This window comes from Erythrolamprus reginae, chromosome 12, assembly GCF_031021105.1.
Source record: "Erythrolamprus reginae isolate rEryReg1 chromosome 12, rEryReg1.hap1, whole genome shotgun sequence".
NCBI classification, from domain to species: Eukaryota; Metazoa; Chordata; class Lepidosauria; order Squamata; family Dipsadidae; genus Erythrolamprus; species Erythrolamprus reginae.
In genome coordinates this window covers 2,051,831-2,072,198 of record NC_091961.1, presented here as the reverse complement: position 1 = coordinate 2,072,198, position 20,368 = coordinate 2,051,831, and the positions used below count along the sequence as shown (strand labels likewise).

Sequence of the window (20,368 nt, the reverse complement as noted above, 5' to 3'; positions counted from 1 at the left end):
TGTAGATCTGGTGGAGGAAAGTGGACTTCCTTGTGGACAATGGTTGTGTGGACGGGACCTCCCTGCTGGGGACTTTAGAGGTGGGGAAACATCTCCCGAGAAAGGGTTTTCTAGCCTTCCTTCCATTCTCCTTTCGACAAAAGCGAATTCTTCAAGAACTCTTCTCCATATTTTCCCCCCCACCGCCTCCTCCTGAGCCTTTCCCCATCAGTCCACCCCACCCCAAAGGACTTTCCACCTTTGGGGAAGATTGTTCACGACGTGTGTGGGGCAACACGAAAGCAACTTCCGTCTACTTCCGAACTGGAACGAAGGCTTGGTTTCATCGGGGAATTATGTCCACGTTGTTGGAAGCCTCGGATGGGGACGCCAAAGGGAGACAGACGCAAACGTTCTCGGGGACACCCGGCATGGAGAACAGTGGTAAGGCGTGGAGTTTTGCAAAAAAAAAAAAAAATCCAGGTGGGTTTGGGAGGGTCTTGCAAACCACTGACATGGGAGTGGGCTACTTTTGAGGCTGTGCAACCTGCATTCGGGTGGATAAACTCCATCCTGTATTCATGGTAAGTCCAATCTGACTCAAGAGTCCAAGACCTCTTGGGAAATAGTCCTGTCTTCCATGGTGCATGGCCAACGCTGACTCTGTCCCAGCATTTATTTGTCTGTCTGTCTGTCTATTCTATTTATCAATCTATCTATCTATCTATCTATCTATCTATCTATCTATCTCATCTATCTATCTATCTATCTATCTCATCTATCTATCTATCTATCTATCTATCTATCTATCTATCTTATCTATCTATCTAATCTATCTATCTATCTATCTATCTATCTTATCTATCTATCTTATCTATCTATCTATCTATCTATCTATCTATCTTATCTATCTATCTATCTATCTATTTATCTATCTTATCTATCTATCTATCTTATCTATCTATCTATTTATCTTATTTATCTATCTATCTTATCTATCTATCTATCTATCTATCTATCTTATCTATCTATCTTATCTATCTATGCATCTATCTATCTATCTTATCTATCTATCTTATCTATCTATCTATCTTATCTATTTATCTATCTATCTCTCTATCTATCTTATCTATCTTATCTATCTTATCTATCTATCTATCTATCTATCTATCTATCTATCTATCTATCTATCTACTGTATCTATCTATATTTTCAAGTACGTATTGGTAGTATACATAGATATAACACTGTTTATATACATGATATTGGTACTAATGAGAGAGAAACATTAGGACAAGGATGGTAGGCATACTGGTGCACTTATGCGCGCCCCTTAATGACCTCTTAGGAATCGTGTGAGGTCAACAGTGGAAAGTCTAAGAGTAAAGTTTCGGGGGCTAGGTGATGATGCAACAGAGTCAGGTAGTAAGTTCCAGACATCAACTACTCAGTTGTTGAAGTTGTATTTTCTACAGTCGAGTTTGGAGCATTTTACTTTGAGTTTGTATCTGTTGTGTGCTCGTGTATTGTTGTGGTTGAAGCTGAAGTAGTTCTTGACAGGAAGGACGTTGCAGCAGATGATTTTATGGGCTATGCATAAGTCATGTTGAAGGCAATGTAGTTTTAAGCATTCTAAGCCTAGGTATCCTGGCCCATTCCTCGATTCCATCATTCCTCCATCTTTCTGCCACCACAAAATTATCACTGTTTTAAAATGCAGACGGACAACAACTTGATTGGACTGTGTGACTGATGGTTTGGGAAAGGGGGGAAAACTTACTTTTAATTAGCTGAAAACCGTGGGAACCTTCAGAGTCGGTTTTCACCATCTTGTGCCAATACGATATATCCAATAAACTTGTTCTTCAAGGAAATGGCTTTCCTCGGAGTTCTGTTTGCTATGGCAATATTCTGGAGACCTCAACTACTAAAAGATATGGATCAAATTGAATGGGTCCAAAGATGGGCTACAAAAATGGTGGAAGGTCTTCAGCACAAAACTTATCAGGAAAGACTTCATGAACTCAATCTGTATAGTCTGGAAGACAGAAGGAAAAGGGGAGACATGATGGAAACATTTAAATACGTTAAAGGGTTAAATAAGGTCCAGGAGGGAAGTGTTTTTCATAGGAAAGTGAACCCAAGAACAAGGGGACACAATCTGAGGTCAGTTGGGGGAAAGATCAGAAGCAACGTGAGAAAATATTACTGAAAGAGTAGTAGATGCTTGGAACAAACTTCCAGCAGGCATGGGTAAATCTACATTAACTGAATTTATACATGCCTGGGATAAACATATATCCATCCTAAGATATAATACAGGAAATAGTATAAGGGCAGACTGGATGGACCATGAGGTCTTTTTCTGCCGTCAGACTTCTATGTTTCTATGTTTAACATTCTTCTTTCCTCTCATCTCTTCAGGCGAAAATGGCGAGACCTCTCGGGGCAAATCTTCCGATTCCAGCGGCGAAGAGGACGCAAGCCTGGGTCAAAAGAAGCCTCGGCGACACAGGACGCATTTCACCAGCCAACAGCTGCAGGAGCTGGAGTCGACTTTTCAGCGGAATCGCTACCCGGACATGAGCACAAGGGAAGAGATAGCAGGCTGGACCAATCTGACGGAGCCAAGGATAAGGGTGAGGGTCCCTGGAGAAAGAGGCGATGGGTTGAGGGGCGGGGGGACAAGGGAAACAGTCCCCCAAATTAGCTCAGCCACACCAAGGATGAATCATGGAAAGCCAATTTGTGGCAAGATCAGAGTTTCTTGTCTTACCTTTCTTTTGAAGTGTTAATATCACTTTATAATGCCTTGTAAGACCACACTTGTGAGGGTTATCTTCAGTTCTCGAGACCTCACCTACAAAAAGATAGGAATAAAATTGAACAGGTCCAAAGACGGGCGACAAGAATGGTGGAAGGTCTTAAGCATAAAACTGACCAGGAAAGACTTCATGAACTCCATCTGTATAGTCTGGAGGACAGAAGGAAAAGGGGGGACATGATCGAAACATTGAAATATGTTAAAGGGTTAAATAACGTTCAGGAGGGAAGTGTTTTTAATAGGAAAGTGAACACAAGAACAAGGGGGCACAATCTGAAGTTAGTTGGGGGAAAGATCAAAAGCAACATGAGAAAATATTATTTGACTGAAAGAGTAGTAGATCCTTGGAACAAACTTCCAGCAGACGTGGTTGGTCAATCCACAGGAACTGAATTTAAACCTGCCTGGGATAAACATAGATCCATCCTAAGATAAAATACAGGAAATACAGTAGTATAAGGGCAGACTAGATGGACCACGAGGTATGATAGATTGATGTGTGAGATGGGCTGGGTGAGTATACGGTTTTCAAGTTTTTATTAGATCGGGTTGTTTTTAGATTAATTCTGGTTTCTATGTTAAATATGAAATTTATGTTGTATACCGCCCTGAGTCTCAGGAGTCGAATCAATCATCAATCAAATCAAATAAAATCAAATAAAATAATAAAATAAAATAAAATAAAATAAATAAAATAAAATAATAAAATAAAATAATAAAATAGTAAATATCTCAGGGGTTGCCACCATGAAGAGGGAGTCAATCTATTCTCCAATGGGTGGAAACTAAACAAGGAGAGAAGCAACTTAGAACTAAGGAGGAATTTCCTGACGGTTAGAACAATTAATCAGTGGAACAGTCTGCCACCAGAAGTTGTGAATGCCCCAACATTGGAAGTTTTTAAGAAGATGTTGGGCAACCATTTGTCTGAAGTAGTGTAGGGTTTGCTGCCCCAGCAGGGGGTTGGACTAGAAGACCTCCAAGGTCCCTTCCAGTTCATTCTTTCTATATAGTGAGAACAATTAACCAGTGGAACAACTTGCCACCAGAAGTCATGCATATTCCTCCCTTATTTCTAGGCTGAATCTCCCCTTGCTCAGTTTCCATCCATTATCTGCTGAACTACATTCTGGTTGGAAATTGGGGGTGGGGGAGATTGAGTGACAGTGCATCTGGGAGACAGGACGAGGGGGGAAGATGGGAGCGAAAGCTTGTATATAAATCACCGCAAAATGATGGGCCAATACATCCGACTGGAGGTTTGCAGGCTGGCAAATCCGACTGGAGGTTTGCAGGCTGTTGCTTGGAACACTCTGGTTTTCTTTTCTGTTAAATGCACACACAAACACACGCACACACTCACTCGCTCACCCACACACACACATGTCCTACAATTCTTCACACATTCCTCCATGGAAGCGTGGAGAATGGGACAAACTGAAAGCATTCATAGAGGTATTTTGCAAACGTCAGTAAATATACGTCTCCCCGGAGAGTGTTGTGGGATCCAGGCTGTCGGTCCCAGGGGTCAAAGGTTTATTCTTCCAAGATCCTTGTTGGAGCCCATCCTCAGACCATGTCTGTCTCTCGAATGTGAGCAGCAGGTCAGGGGGTTCCCAACCTTTTCTATCTCCTGCGCTCCTAGAACGCTTCTGATATATTCCCGTGGCCCCTTTTAAAAATATATATATTAATTTTTTAATTGTGTTTCATTTTTGAACATCACAATATTTTAACACAGATCTACACCTGTTTCCCTAGATTATTTCCACTTGATAATATACAATATTTCATATATTTAAAAAGTTCCATATTTTCATCATTTGTTTTACATTGTTTCGCAATCCTTTCCTTTTTTTCTTCTTAGTCCTATTTATTTACTTACTTACTTACTTACTTACTTACTTACTTACTTACTTACTTACTTACTTACTTACTTACTTACTTATTTATTGGATTTGTATGCCGCCCCTCTCCGGAGACTCGGAGCGGCTAACAGCAATAATAAAACAGTGCACAATAGTAATCTAATACTAAAAACGATTAAAAGCCCATTAATATAAAAACCAAACATACATACATACATACCATGCATAGAATTGTAAAGGCCTAGGGGGAAAGAGGATCTCAATTCCCCCATGCCTGGCAGCAGAGGTGGGTTTTAAGTTGTTTACGAAAGGCAAGGAGGGTGGGGGCAATTCTAATCTCTGGGGGGAGTTGGTTCCAGAGGGCCGGGGCCACCACAGAGAAGGCTTTTCCCCTGGGTCCCGCCAAACAGCATTATTTAGTCGACGGGACCCGGAGAAGGCCAACTCTGTGGGACCTAACTGGTTGCTGGGATTCATGTGGCAGAAGGTGGTCCTGGAGATATTCTGGTCCGATGCCATGAAGGGCTTTATAGGATATATTCCCATGGCCCCTTTAATATATATATATATATATTAATTTTTTTATTCTTTCATTTTTGAACATCACAATATTTTAACACAGATCTACACCAGTTTCCCTAGATTATTTCCACTTGATAATATACAATATTTCATATATTTACAAAGTTCCATATTTTCATCATTTGTTTTGCATTGTTTCGCAATCCTTTCCTTTTTTTCTTCTTAGTCCAATTGTACCATCTATTTTCTTCTTTGAGATTAATGGTCAGTCTATCCATCTTGACACACCTATAAATTTTATCCACTAGTACATTTTCCGGTGGGGTTTAATTATTCTTCCAGTATTGAGCGTATGCTATTCTCGTTGCTGTTATGTTTATGTTTATTAGATTTGTATGCCGCCCCTTTCCGTAGACTCGGGGCGGCTCACAACACAATAAAAACAGTTCATGACAAATCTAATAATTTATAATTTAAGATATTTAAAAAACCCCATTATTAAGCAGATATACATACAAACATACCATACATAAATTGTATATGCCCGGGGGAGATATCTCAGTTCCCCCATGCCTGACGACAAAGGTGGGTTTTAAGGAGTTTACGAAAGGCGAGGAGGGTAGGGGCAGTTCTAATCTCCGGGGGGAGCTGGTTCCAGAGAGCCGGGGCCGCCACAGAGAAGGCTCTTCCCCTGGGGCCCGCCAACCGACATTGTTTAGTTGACGGGACCCGGAGAAGGCCCACTCTGTGGGACCTAATCGGTCGCTGGGATTTGTATAATGCGTATTGTTAAATATTGTATGTTTTGGGGATACTGTACTGTTTCCTCATTATTCCCAGCTAGAAGAATTCGGGGGCTACTGGCTTGCCAGCTCTTTCATTGTTATTCTCTCTGAATAAAGTTTTTTTGTAAAGCCCTAACCAAGGGATAAAATACTGTGCTGGCTAAGGACGGTGGCCAGATAAATACCTGGTAAACAGATTCTTTCCCCCATTTTCCTCCCCAAAAACTAAGGTGAGTCTTACATTCCGGTGCATCTTATGCTTTGAAAAATACGGTAATTTTTATCAGTGCTGCCTCCCTACTATTCTTGTCACCTGGGTTAACAACAATAATAATACAGTGTTCCCTCGATTTTCGCAGGTTCAAACTTCGCGAAAAGTCTATACCACAGTTTTTCAAAAATATTAATTACAAAATAGTTCATGGGTTTTTTTCCTATACCACGGTTTTTCCCGCCCGATGACGTCATATGTCATCGCCAAACTTTCATCCGCCTTTAATAAATATTTTTCTTAATAAACTTTATTAAATATACATGGTGAGTAATAATCTAAAGGGTTGCTAAGGGAATGGGAAATTGCAATTTAGGGGTTTAAAGTGTTAAGGGAAGGTTTGTGATACTGTCCATAGCCAAAAATAGTGTATTTACTTCCGCATCTCTACTTCGCGGAAATTCGACCTTCGCGGGCGGTCTCGGAACGCATCCCCCGCGAAAAGCGAGGGAACACTGTACTACTTCTAATCTCCCCTTTCTTTTTAGTCTTTACTCAAATCTCTTTCCCAATTCAATTTCTTATCCAACCATGCATAAAAATTAATATAATATTCAGAACCTTCTTTGTTATTATTATTATTATTATTATTATTATTATTATTATTATTATTATTATTAATTAGATTTGTATGCCGCCCCGGGGCGGCTCACAACACAATAAAAACAGTTCATGACAAATCTAATAATTTACAGATGTCTGCTTAATAAACCATTATTAAGCAGACACACATACAAACATACCATACATATATTATATAGGCTCGGGGGAGATGTCTCAGTTCCCCCATGCCTGACGACAAAGGTGGGTTTTGAGGAGTTTACGAAAGGCAAGGAGGGTAGGGGCAGTTCTAATCTCTGGGGGGAGCTGGTTCCAGAGAGTCGGGGCTGCCACAGAGAAGGCTCTTCCCCTGGGGCCCGCCAACCGACATTGTTTAGTTGACGGGACCCGGACAAGGCCAACTATGTGGGACCTAATCGGTCTCTGGGATTCGTGCGGCAGAAGGGGGTGCCGGAGATATTCTGGTCCGATGCCATGAAGGGCTTTATAGGTCATAACCAACACTTTGAATTGTGACCGGAAACTGATCGGCAACCAATGCAGACTGTTACCCGTCTCTTTTCTTTCAAGGTTTGGTTCAAGAACCGAAGAGCCAAATGGCGGAAAAAGGAACGTCACCAGCAGACAGAGCTGTGCAAAGGAGCCTTTGGGTCCCAGCTTAACGGGTTGGCCGGAACCCCTTACGATGACCTTTACCCCACCTACGCCTATAACACCTGGACTCCCAAGGGGCTACACAGCAGCCCGATCCACAGCAAAGGATTCCAGCTCTTCAACTCCATCAACCTCAATTCTTTCGCGCCCCAGAACGTGTTCCCAGCCACCGCGGGACCTTCTCTGCCCGGAGTCCCATCTCTAGAAAACTTCAACAGCCTGGCGAGTCCACCGGGGCCCTCGGGTTCAATGTATGGGCCAGGAGCCCCTTCGCCCTATATGTACAGGGACCCCTGTACCTCAAGCCTGGCGGGACTGAGACTCAGAGCAAAACAGCCCCAATCTGCTCTCGGTTACGGCGCTCCCCAAAACCTCAGCCCCGGCTCCAGCCAGTATCATCTGGACAGGCCAGTGTGACGCTGGGTTGCAGGCCAAGAGGGGGTCACAATCGCATCCCACAGGCCACCCTAAAATGTAATTTTAAAAAGCCGCCTCTTCAAGTCTCGGGCAGGGTTGGCGAACGTTTTTATTTGTCTCCTTTCTGAAGACCATGTCAGCTTTGAGAATTTTTTTTCTTAGCCCGGAATCTTATCAGGAAAAACTTCATGGACTCAATCTGTCTAGTCTGGAGGACAGAAGGGGAAGGGGGTGGTGGAGAAACATGATCAAAACATTGAAATAGGTTAAATAAGGTTCAGGAGAGAAGTGCTTTTAATAGGAGAGTGAACCCAAGAACAAGGAGACACAATCTGAAGTTAGTTGGGGGAAAGATCAAAAGCAACGTGAGAAAATATTATTTGACTGAAAGAGTCGTAGATGCTTGGAACAAACTTCCAGCAGACGTGGTTGGTAAATCCACAGGGACTGAATTTAAACATGCCTGGGATAAATATAGATCCATCCTAAGGTAAAATACAGGAAATAGTATAAGGGCAGACGAGATGGACCAGGAGGTCTTTTTCTGCCGCATGCGCAGCAGCGAAACATCGCCCAAATCTCTCTCACACGCACATCTCCCCATGAGATGATGCTTCCTGCGCATAGTTTAAAAACCAACCACACTTTTGCAACCTGTTTTCTTCTTCGTCTTCCATTTGGCGGACGGTTTTCAGAACGTTCTCCTTCTCCGCAGACGAAGGTGTCAGATGGAAGCCCTGTTGTTTTTAATCCCCGTAATCCCCCCTTCTCCTCCAGGTGCCCTCTGGATGTCTTCAGCTCAGCCCCCGCCTCCCCCCTCCTCACGTCCAACTGGCTTCTCCCCGCTACCAGTCCTGCCGCCCCTCCCACATTGAGAACCGTCCTTGGAAGACTATCTGGAGACCTTTAATCCTGTCCTTTTTGCCTTATCCATCTGGAAGTGCCCTCGATAAATTTAGAACTAATAAAAGGAGATACATCTTCACTCAGCGTGTGGCCCGACAGCGGAATTCACCATCGCAGAAGGACGTTGAAACAAGCCCTCCTCCAAACCCATCGTTAGTTATGTTCCTAAAATGTTTACTGCTAAGTTTTAGGAATTGTGGTTTTTCATACTGTCGTTTATCTATCCATCCATCCATTATGCATCTGTCTGTCTGTCTGTCTGTCTGTCTGTCTCTATCTATCTATCTATCTATCTATCTATCTATCTATCTATCTATCTATCTATCTATCTATCTATCATCTATCTATCTATCTATCTATCTATCTATCTATCATCTATCTATCTATCTATCTATCTATCTATCTATCTACCTACCTACCTACCTATCATCTATCTATCTATCTATCTATCTATCTACCTACATACCTACCTACCTATCTATCTATATCTATCCTTTCTCTCTCTCTCTGTCTCTGTCGTTCTATCATCTATCTATCTCAATCATCTATCGATCTATCTATAAATAATAAATAAATAGACCTTTATTACACTCAAAGACCATCAATATAATAATAATAATAAACAAAAAACAAAAAAACTGGAACATCCAAGAACTGTTTCAGATTTTTAGAATCTAGACATTTTAGTATCTCTTGGATCCTAGTAGCAGATTCTTGGGTGATAAATGTAGCCCTTGACTTACAGCAGTTCGTTGACCATCCAAAGTTGGTCTTCACCCAAGTCAACAAAGACATGCTAGGTGTTGAGGTTCTTGGACATCTGGAGATAAATGACTTACACAATTCATGACTTTCTATCTATCCATCGATCCGCCATGCATCATCTATCTATCTATCTATCTATCTATCTATCTATCTATCTATCTATCTATCTATCTATCTACCTACCTACCTACCTACCTTCCTATCTCTATCATTCTATCATTTATCCATCCATCCATCCATCTATCTATCCATCTATCCAATGTTTTAACTGTATAATATTTTTACTGTAAGCAGAAACATTTAGAAAGCGGGTCACAGACAGAGATTTTTGTCTAATAAAATAAAATGTACAGTAAAATGTGCAGACAGTTGGAATTTTCCACAGTGAATCTACAGGGGGAGCTGGAGATGTTTTGTGTTTGATTGGAATCTCCTCACCAGCAGTCAGCCCCTTTGAGGAAGGGAGACCAAGCAGCAATTCTAATTGTGTGTCTCTGGGGAGAAAAAGGAAGACAAAGGAGAACCCATTTAATCCCCTTGCAAAAATTCCAAATTTGACTTTTCCGAGTACAGTGGTACCTCTACCTAAGAAAGCCTCTACTTACGAACTTTTAGAGATAAGAACCAGGTGTTCAAGATTTTTTTTGCCTCTTCTCAAGAACCATTTTCCACTTATAAACCTCAGCCTCAGAAACAGTAACCGGAAAAGGCAGGGACAAGCCTCCGTGGGGCCTCTCTAGGAATCTCCTGGGAGGAAACAGGGCCGGAAAAGGCGAGGAGAAGCCTCCGTGGGGCCTCTCTAGGAATCCATCCATCCATCGCACACATTATTTGCTTTTACATTGATTCCTATGGGAAAAAATTGCTTATCCTTACAAACTTTTCTACTTAACGCCCTGGTCACAGAACAAATTAAGTTTCTAAGTAGAGGTTCCACTGTACAGTATATGATTCTGACTATTTGCGGTACGGTCTTGATTGTAGGTTTTATAGGTCAATGGCATTTCCTGTAAGAGGGGCATATATTATAGCGAAACCAAGGGTCTTGGCTCTTCCGGTTCCTACCGGCTCCTGGTGAACTGAGTCCTTTTGGTGACATCTAAAAATATCTCTGGTGTAAACAAGTCATCAGTCGCCTAGAACAGAATCTCTTGACCGAATGCAAGGAGTATTTTAGTCCTAGTACAAAGGAAGTGATGGGACCATGATGTACACTTATAAACAGACCTTGCCCTCCTCGGTCCACTGGGAAGAGGTCAGTGTGACATGTCCTCAAAGAACTCTACTTCATCAAGATTGTGATCTTCTCCGTGCTCGTTTGCCCAACTGGGAGAATCAAGCACAGCATCCGAGCAAGTACATAGAAAGACCAGGTCACCTGTGGCTTGCAGAGTCAGGCCACAGTCCCCTGTGACACAATGTACACACTTTTCAGATCATGAATGGGTTTGCTCAGAAGAGTCAGTTCTTCATTTTCTATTGCACCGGGCTTTTTTGGATTTCCCACCCCACCAATAAGAACAGAACAGAACAGAATACAGAAAAGAATAGAATATAGAAGTAGAAACAGAATATAGGAAAAGGAAAATAATAGAATGGAACGGAGAATGGAAGAATCGAATACTGGTAGAATAGAATAGAAATAGGAATATAAGCAATATAAATATAAATAATAGGAATAGAATATAGAAATAGAAATACAGTACAATACAGGAATAGAATGGAATGGAACAGAACAGAATTTTAGTGGCCAAGTGTGATTATACAAAGAATTTGTCTTGGTGCATGTTGTCCCTGTACATAAAAGAAAAGTTTGTCAAGAATCATAAAGTAGAACACTTAATGAATGTGCAAATTTTTATGTTTTATTTTTGTCCACCATACATAAAATAAATACATCCATATAGACCAAACATATTAATATAGACACTCAAAATATCTTGCTTTGACTAAGTACAACACTTAATGATAGTCTGGGTACAAATAAGCAATCCAATCATATTATTTATTTAATTTATTTATTTATTTTGCTGAGTACGTATTGGTGGTATACAAAGCTATTACAATATCTATATACATGAGTGCATCAGTGCCTTCCGTCCCTTCCTAATGTTTCAGTTTATATTTACAGTATACAATTTGTATTTATACAATCAATATAGATTGTAAGCATACAAGCAACAAAGTTACAGTCATGCAGTCATTTTTGGGAGGAAATGAGTGATGGGAGCGATGAGATCAATAGCAATGCAGCCTTAGTAACTAGTTTTGATCTCCAAGGTCCCTCCAAGCTCTATTCTATTCCATTCTATGTGGAATGACTTGCCTCCAGAGCAGGGTCTCTCCAACCTTGGCCCCTTTAAGACTTGTGAACTTCAACTCCCAGAATTCCACAGCCAGTTTTGCTTGTGAACTTCAGCTTTTCAGCCTGAGGAGCACTGGAAGTCTGCAATTCTTAAAGGGGCCAAGGTTGGAGAGCCCCTGCTCCAGAGAGCACGGTGGCGGGCACTCCATCATGGGAGATTTTTTTTTTAAAGATTGGAAGATAATTTGTCCGGCATGGTTATAGAGGGTCTCTTGCCTGAGGGGGTCGGACTTGAAGACCTCCAAGGGCTCCTTCTTCCTCCGTTACTCGTTTAATCCCCGCTCTCCCCGCATCAAGCGAAGCCACAGAGCCGAAATCGACCAAGAACCCACAGTTCTAGCACGCCTGCAAAAGGACGTTCCCTCTAGGCGGAGGCTCTTCTATGATTTGTGGACTTCAACTCCCAGAATTCCTGAGCTAGCTTGATGGGCTCAGGAATTCTGGGAGTTGAAGTCCACAACTCATAGAAGAGCCTACCCGTACTAGAGGATCCATACGTCACGCTCTTCTCCCTCCCTCCGCCCGCTCGGAAAGAAAGGAAAAACTTCCGGAGTTGAACCGGAAGCGGAAGCCCCGAAACGTGTTTTCCTCCCTCTCTTCCGGCTGTTAGTGAGGGAAGCGTTGCTTGGGAAGAAAAAGACCCGGAGAAGACCCAGCCGAGCCGGGGCGGAGGAGGAAGCAGCGGCCGGGATCCCCCGAGCGAGCAGCCGCCGCCGCCGTCATGGCGGACGTGACCGCCCGGAGCCTGCAGTACGAGTACAAGGCGGTGAGTGCGGGGCCGGGATGGCCGCCTGTCTCCCTCTTGGGCCCTGCTGAGGGGCAGTCGAGGGAGACGGCCGAGTCCAGGCCTGGGAAGGGAAAGGAAGGCCGGAGGGGAAGCCTGGCCGGTTCTCTTCTCCTCTGGGGATCGTCAGGGCGACCTTCGTGGGGGGGTTTCTACAGGCAGCCTGGAAATCGGGGAGAGGGGGAGCCTCTTCCAGGCTTTACAGGCTCCTAACGGTTCTTCTCGTTGATTAGAGAGAATAGAATAGAATAATGGAATGAAGAATAGTACAGGGTAGTACAGGAAATAGAATAGAATGTACAATGTAGAATAATGGAATAGAGAATAGAATATAAAATAGAATATTGGAATGAAGACTAGAATAGGAAATAGAATAGAATTTACAATACAGAATAATGGAATAGAGAATAGAAGAGAAAATAGAGAATAAAATATAATAATAATAATTATTATTATTATTATTATTTATTAGATTTGTATGCTGCCTCTCTCCGAAGACTCGGGGCGGCTCACAACAGTATAACAATGGAACAAATCTAATAATAAAAATTATATAAAAAACCCCATGTAGAATGTACAATATACAATAATGGAATAGAGAATAGAATAATGGAATGAAGAATCGAATAGGAAATAGAATAGAGAATTGAATAGAGTAGAATATACAGTATAAAATAATGGAATAGGGAATAAAATATAGAATAGAATAATGCAATGAAGAATAGAATAGGAAATAGAATAGAATATGCAATACAGAATAATGGAATAGAAAATAGAATATAGAATAGAATAATGGAATGAGGAATAGAATAGGAAATAGAATAGAGTAGAATATACAATATAGAATAATGGAATAGAGAATAGAATGCCTGACTGCAAATGTTAAGAAAAATACTTGAAATAAATTTTTGTACAGCCATGCTGATCTCTTTTTCTTTCTCTCCCTTTTCTCTTGTCTGTCGTTGCATCAATTCTTTCAGAACTCTAATCTTGTACTTCAAGCTGACCGGTCTCTGATTGACCGGACCAGACGTGATGAGCCTACAGGGGAGGTCTTATCATTGGTTGGGAAGTTGGAGGGCACCCGCATGGGTGATAAGGCCCAGAGGACCAAACCCCAGATGCAGGAAGAAAGGAGAGCAAAGTAAGCAAAGAATTATGTGTTTCTTGCCTATTAATATACTACTTCTCCTTGTGCCATATTTGTCATTGGACATTGGCGATCCTATTTTTATCAACAGCCGCATAATGAAATGCTGCTGAGTTTTGTCGAAACCGGTCCCTTAAATTTCGAAGCTATGATGTTCTTCTGCCTGGACCTCATTTGTCTTCCTTCTTTCCTTGGAGGATTAAGTGATATCCTTAGTTGACTGAATTCCAGAGTGGGATGTATCTTACATGCTCATTGCATCTTCCACTTACGATACTGAGGTTTCTGTTGCACACTGATGTGCCCGCGTAAGGTGTTCAGTTGATCAGAATATTAAACGTTTCCGAGTCTGGAAAACTCTCACAATAAAACCTCACTCATTCAGTTAGAGGTTGACACTGAAGATGCTAGGGAAACAATTCTATTAGGCAGTATCAATTGATCAAAGTTGAGGCCTGGGGCGGAGAATATTGCAAGTAGATAAAGGCGAGCTAATGAGAATGTTACTCTGTACTTAGGAGAAGAAGGTTTTTATTCTGCTTTAAGATGCTAAGAGTTGAATTTCAGGATGTTTGGTTATCTCAGAGGGGTAGAGCTTCACGAGTTTGAAATGCACGGGCACAAATTAGATGTTAAATAATATTTGTGGGTTTTTTTAAAATCACAGATTTATTATTATTTATTAGATTTGTATGCCGCCCCTCTCCATTGGTTAATGGCGGAGGAAACTAACATTTTTGTCATAAAACATAGCTGGATGATACTTTTATCAGGATAAACTAATTCAATGTTGGCAAACCTTTTGAGCACCGAATGACAAAACGGAAATGCTTGTGCATGCAGAAGAGCGCCGGAAACCACAAAAGCGGCTCCCTGGCGCGCATATATGCAGGCCAGGAAGTTGAGCTTCTGGTTTCTGGCGCATGAATGCATGCATGCCAGCCATTTGGTCTTCCAGTTTTGGCACAGATGCATGCGCCAGAAACTAGAAGCTCAACTTCCCAGCGCACCCATGCATGCTGTGGAGCTGCTCTTCCTGTTTCTGGTGCTCTCGCGCATGCAAAGACTAGCTGGCCAGCGTGCATACATGCGCTAGAACCCAGAAGAGCAATGGGCGACAGCTGGTGTGCCCAGAGAGATGGCTCTGCATGCGTTTTTGGCATGTGTGCCATAGGTTCGCCATCACTGATCTAATTAATACAAAAATGAGGGCAGATTTTCAACTTCTCAATAACTTGGCGTAAGAATATTGCTACCAAAGGAGACGATTGTGGTGTGAGAGGATGGATGGATGTTTAAAGAGATGGGTTTCTAGTTACTGGACAGTTTTAAAGGAGGATGCTGGACTATTGTTCACATGAGAATAATTTTGATTGGAGCAGAGAGAAAATGCAGTTGTCAGAAAGAACTTTCTCGACTGTACATTAGATAGATGTTCTTGTCTCTTTTCTGATGGCTAGCTAATCTTACTCCTGGTTTCCTAGGAGGCGCAAACGTGACGAAGACAGGCACGACATAAACAAGATGAAAGGCTACACGCTGCTCTCTGAGGGCATTGATGAGATGGTAGGAATTATCTACAAACCCAAAACGAAGGAGACTCGGGAAACCTATGAAGTTTTACTGAGCTTCATTCAGGCAGCTCTGGGGGATCAGGTGAGTGGAAAACACCTGCTGCGTTTGTCCTATGTGACCTTCCACAATTCCCCCATTTTGCATTTTTGTGCCAAAATACGGTAGATCACAGTTGAGAACGCTTGTATAGAAACACAACCAGATCAGCTTGTGCATTTTTTAATCAGTTCTGTAGAGTCCACTGGAATTGAAGGGTCAATAAATTTTAAATAAAATAGGACATTACCACTTTAAGATGATCGACTGACCGTCCATGCAGCAGCCCACTAATGGTTGCGATGGGTCGGACGTGACTTCTCCGCTAACGCAACAACAAAATGCAAACAACATGGCATGCAAAAATAATAAAACAATTATCAAATGAAAACATACATCATTAAAAACCAAGGCTAGCAAACAGAACTAAAATAGACTATATGTAATCAAAGGCTCAAGAAAGCAGCCAGCTCTTAATGGCGTTTCTAAGGCCTGCGGTGTGGAGGATAACTGTTATTTTGGGGAAAGGGGGAAGGGAGTGAGCGAAGGCCACTACAAGAGCCCTCCTGGATCCCATAAGGTGATCTTTTTCAGTGCATGTGCCCTCTTCCTTCATTTGTCCCACAAATAAAGTCCTGTTATCTATTTTTTAATTAATTTTTAAAATTAATTTTAAGAAATAGAATATAAAACTCACACACAACATAGAACAAGTGCTCAGTGATCGGTGCCCACCACCAGACAAATATTCACATCCCACCACCACGAGCAATGTCTTTACTCTGTATTTACATATTATAAAGTGATTCCAATTTATTCCTCATAGCTTGGTCTCGGATTCTATTAAACATATATCGTCTTACCTTGTCCCATCGTCCCAGCAGTTGTCGCAAATCAGTTTCATTAACTGAATTCATCCTTTTATCTATAATCTCAAATTGAATATGGTCCACCAAAAAAAGTCCTATTATCTAGAGTAAATTTTCTCAAGTTTTCATGACATTAACCACAGAAGGAATGATATCCTATTTTTATTTTTGTGGCAGCCTCGGGACATCCTCTGCGGAGCTGCCGACGAAGTGCTGGCTGTCCTGAAAAACGAGAAGCTGCGAGACAAGGAGCGGCGGAAAGAGATCGACCTCTTGCTGGGGCAGACGGATGACACCCGTTACCACGTCCTGGTTAATCTGGGCAAGAAGATCACCGATTATGGCGGAGACAAGGAGATCCAGAATATGGGTATAACCCCTGGCCTCTGCTCCTTTTATCATTTGCTCTCTGAATTAGGACTGGGCGGGGGGCAGTTTATAGCACAGTCTGATTTCTGTGCCTTTCTTGATTTGATCAAAGAGGATGTGGTGGTAAGAGGTTGCATGGACAAATTTGGTTTTCCTTATTGTTGGCTGCCGAGGATCAGGGATGGATTTGGGGGGGGTGGTGGTCTTTCTTGTCGCAATGCCCCAAAGCTTCCAAGATGGTTAAATCTCAGAAGATTTTAGATGTAAACTTAGAATAGCATAGCAATAGCATTTAGACTTGCACACCGCTTCCTAGTGCTTTTACAGCCCTCTGTAAGCGGTTCACAGAATCAGCTTCTTGCCCCCAACAACCTGGGTCCTCATTTGACCCATCTCAGAAGGAAGGAAGGCTGAGTCAACCTGGAGCCGGTGGTGAGATTTGAACTGCTGAACTACAGCTAGCACTTAGCTGAAGGAGCCTGCGGGGCTGCACTCCAATCACTGCGCCACCCCAGCTCATAACTGTATTGTCACTTTGAATCTACACTTATCGGCATACACTAAATTGAATTTTTCATTTTTAAAAAATAATCTTTATTAAGTTTCTTCCTTCCCCCTAAGCCATTATAAGTTATGCATGGTATGTCTGGTTTTATAAATAAGGGTTTTTAGTTGTTATATCATTGGTTTGTCGCATGTTGTTTCTATCATTGTTGTTAGCCGCCCCGAGTCTACGGAGATGGGCGGCACACAAATCCAATAAATTATTATTATTAATTATTATTATTACATATAAAAGCAGAAAGAAAAGAAAAAACAATTTAAACAAACAGAACATATAAAGAAGAAAGAGAAAGGAAAAGAAAAAAGAAAAGCATATAAAACATATTCAGTTTCAGTGGTGTTCTATTTATGCACATAGTTATTTGATTATCAATTAATATTTTCTTTCACTACATACAGTATATATATATATATATTTATTTGTTATATAGAAGATATAATTTGTCAACCATAAGCAACAAGTTACAGTCCTACAGTCCTAAGTGGGAGGAAAAGGGTGATAGGAATGATGAGAAAAAACTAGTAGAAATAGAAGTCCAGACTTATTTATTTATTTATTCATTCATTCATTCATCCATCCATCCATTCATTCATTCAATTTTTATGCCGCCCTTCTCCTTAGACTCAGGGCGGCTTACAACATGTTAGCAATAGCACTTTTTAACAGAGCCAGCCTATGGCCCCCACAATCCGGATCCTCATTTGACCCACCTCGGAAGGATGGAAGGCTGAGTCAACCTTGAGCCGGTGATGAGATTTGAACCGCTGACCTTCAGATCTATAGTCAGCTTCAGCGGCCTGCAGTACAGCACTCTACCTGCTGCGCCACCCCGGCTCATCAGTAAAAAGACTTAGTAAAAAGTTTGTCAGTTTTGAGGGAATTATTTGTTTAGCAGAGTGATGGTGTTGGGGGAGAATATTTCCTGTGTCTAGTTGTCTTGGTGTGCAGGGCTCTGTAGCGTTGTTTTGAGGGGGGGAGTGGAAACATTTTATGTCCAGGACGCGAGGGGTCATGGTTCCAAATGGAGGCCTACCTCTACCTGCTTCTCCTCACCAAAACCCTCTGCTCTCCTTTGCAGATGACAACATCGATGAGACTTACGGAGTGAACGTGCAGTTTGAATCCGACGAAGAGGTGAGCGTTGCAGGTTCCTGTGTTGTAAAACAGGGCTTCCCAACTTGTGGGTCGTAGCCCCACAAAAGGTCTGGGGCCACTGGGCCACATGACTGGCTTGTGTGTCACCATGAGCACTGCCCAGACGCTACCATTGCCACCCCACACGTCCATGGCCCGTTTGCGCATGCGCATCCATGCATAAAGGCTCCTGCCCAGACGTTGCCATCTTCTTGTTCTTACTCCTCCACGCATGCGCAAAGCCTTCTGTGTATGTGGAGACGGTGAAAAAACACACATGACCGAACCAGTAGGGAAGGTAAAATAGATTTCGCCATTGATTCAGGCTTCTGTAAGCTCCTGATGGCCTGTTGTGATTGTGCTCTTTTCTGCTCTCTGAGCAATGCCCCCTGGTCATTTGTGCCCTCTCCAATGCTTGAGGGGTCCCTGGGAGGAAGGTCACTTGTTCTTGGAAGGGCTATTAAGTCAAAGAACCACTGTGAACCAACAGGAAGGCGATGAGGATGTCTACGGCGAAGTTCGGGATGAAGCGTCCGACGAAGACCTGGAAGGCGATGAAGCCGTGGTCCGCTGCACCCTCTCGGCTAACGTGAGTTGTTGTTGTTGTTGTTATTTGTTAGATTTGTAGGCCGCCCCTCTCCTAAGGGTCGCGGCGGCTCACAGCATACAATATAAAACAGTGAATACAGAGACAAATCTAATTAATTAAAAACTATGTAAGCTAAAAAACCCCCAATATATTAAAAAATCCTGGGAAAAATAATTAGTTTGATTAAATTGGAGGATAGATGTCGGTTTTGCAAGGCAATCAAAACTCTGGAGTTTCCTCAAAGTAAAAGTTTATTAGGCATGTCATGTTGGCACAGCTGGGGGAAAACCTGACTCTGAAGGACCCAAATCAAACCCCAAATTGCTTGGTCCCAAGTCATGTTGAATGAGGTCGCAGTCCCATCTCTGACTGAGGTTAGTTGGGGGAAAGATCAGAAGCAACGTGATAAAATATTATTTGACTGAAAGAGTAGTAGATGCTTGGAACAAACTTCCAGGAGACGTGGTTGGTCAATCCACAGTCATCGAATGTAAACATGCCTGGGATAAACACAGATCCATCCTCAGATAAAATACAGGAAATAGTATAAAGGCAGACGAGATGGACCACAAGGTCTTTTTCTGCCGTCAATCTTCTATGTTCCTATGTTTCATTTATTGAAACAGACTGGCAGATTCTTTCCACTCTCTTATCCTCTTGCCAAAGCTTGTGTGGTTAGTGCTTGCTCATTTCAGGAAGAATGAAAGGGGCAGCGCATTCCTAGTGTGGCCTTTGGGCTTTGGGGTGCTCTTAGCAAAGCTCGGGGTGCGAGTCCTGCTCTTTCTTCCCAGCTGGTGGCCTCTGGCGAGCTGATGTGCTCCAAGAAGAAAGACCTGCACCCCAGAGACATCGATGCCTTTTGGCTCCAACGCCAGCTGAGCCGTTTCTATGACGACGCCATCGTGTCCCAAAAGAAGGCAGACGAAGTGCTGGAAATCTTGAAGGTGGGCTCGCTTGTTTGACCCTGACCCTGGTTTTGTTTTGGGTTTCTTTTTTGTGGGGGGGGGGGGGAGGAGATGGGTGAGTTTTGGCTTAATATTTAGGGCTGGCTTTCTTTCCCCAGACGGCCAGCGATGACCGAGAATGTGAGAATCAACTGGTTCTGCTCCTGGGATTTAACACGTTTGACTTCATCAAAGTGTTGAGACAGCACAGAATGATGAGTGAGTACACGTTGCTGGAATGAAGATTGTTACCCCCCAAGAATTGGCTTCTGATCACAAAAAGTCCTTTGAGATGGATGGATGGATGGATGGATGGATGGGTGGAAGGGATGAAGGGAGGGAAGGAAGGAAAGAAAGAAATGGTAGGATGATAGATATGGTAGGAAGGAAAGAAGGAAAGAAATGGTAGGATGATAGATATGGCAGGAAGGAAGGA

General features: G+C 42.4%; 2 protein-coding genes across 2 annotated transcripts in view; both read left to right on the top strand.

Annotated features, from left to right (window-relative positions):
• Positions 1-335: 335 nt before the first annotated feature.
• LOC139175095 (pituitary homeobox 2-like) lies at positions 336-7,881 on the top strand. The gene is made up of 3 exons (XM_070765983.1): positions 336-423; positions 2,404-2,618; positions 7,381-7,881. Exons 1-3 carry the CDS (start codon positions 336-338, stop codon positions 7,879-7,881), a joined length of 804 nt encoding a protein of 267 aa, XP_070622084.1.
• A 4,585-nt stretch (positions 7,882-12,466) lies between these two features.
• Positions 12,467-20,368, top strand: part of SNRNP200 (small nuclear ribonucleoprotein U5 subunit 200) — a 51,717-nt gene continuing 43,815 nt past the window's right edge. Inside the window, exons 1-8 of the mRNA XM_070765990.1 lie at positions 12,467-12,683; positions 13,682-13,845; positions 15,336-15,507; positions 16,509-16,701; positions 18,344-18,399; positions 18,890-18,988; positions 19,780-19,932; positions 20,052-20,151. Of these exons, the coding sequence (XP_070622091.1) occupies positions 12,639-12,683; positions 13,682-13,845; positions 15,336-15,507; positions 16,509-16,701; positions 18,344-18,399; positions 18,890-18,988; positions 19,780-19,932; positions 20,052-20,151 (982 nt within the window). The 5' untranslated portion in view covers positions 12,467-12,638. The remainder of the gene's footprint in view (positions 12,684-13,681; positions 13,846-15,335; positions 15,508-16,508; positions 16,702-18,343; positions 18,400-18,889; positions 18,989-19,779; positions 19,933-20,051; positions 20,152-20,368) is intronic.

Coding starts and splice junctions, on each gene's coding strand:
- LOC139175095 (XM_070765983.1), top strand. CDS start 336: ATGTCCACGTTGTTGGAAGCCTCGGATGGGGACGCCAAAGGGAGACAG. Junction 424..2,403: donor ACCCGGCATGGAGAACAGTG/GTAAGGCGTGGA, acceptor TCATCTCTTCAG/GCGAAAATGGCGAGACCTCT. Junction 2,619..7,380: donor TGACGGAGCCAAGGATAAGG/GTGAGGGTCCCT, acceptor TTTTCTTTCAAG/GTTTGGTTCAAGAACCGAAG.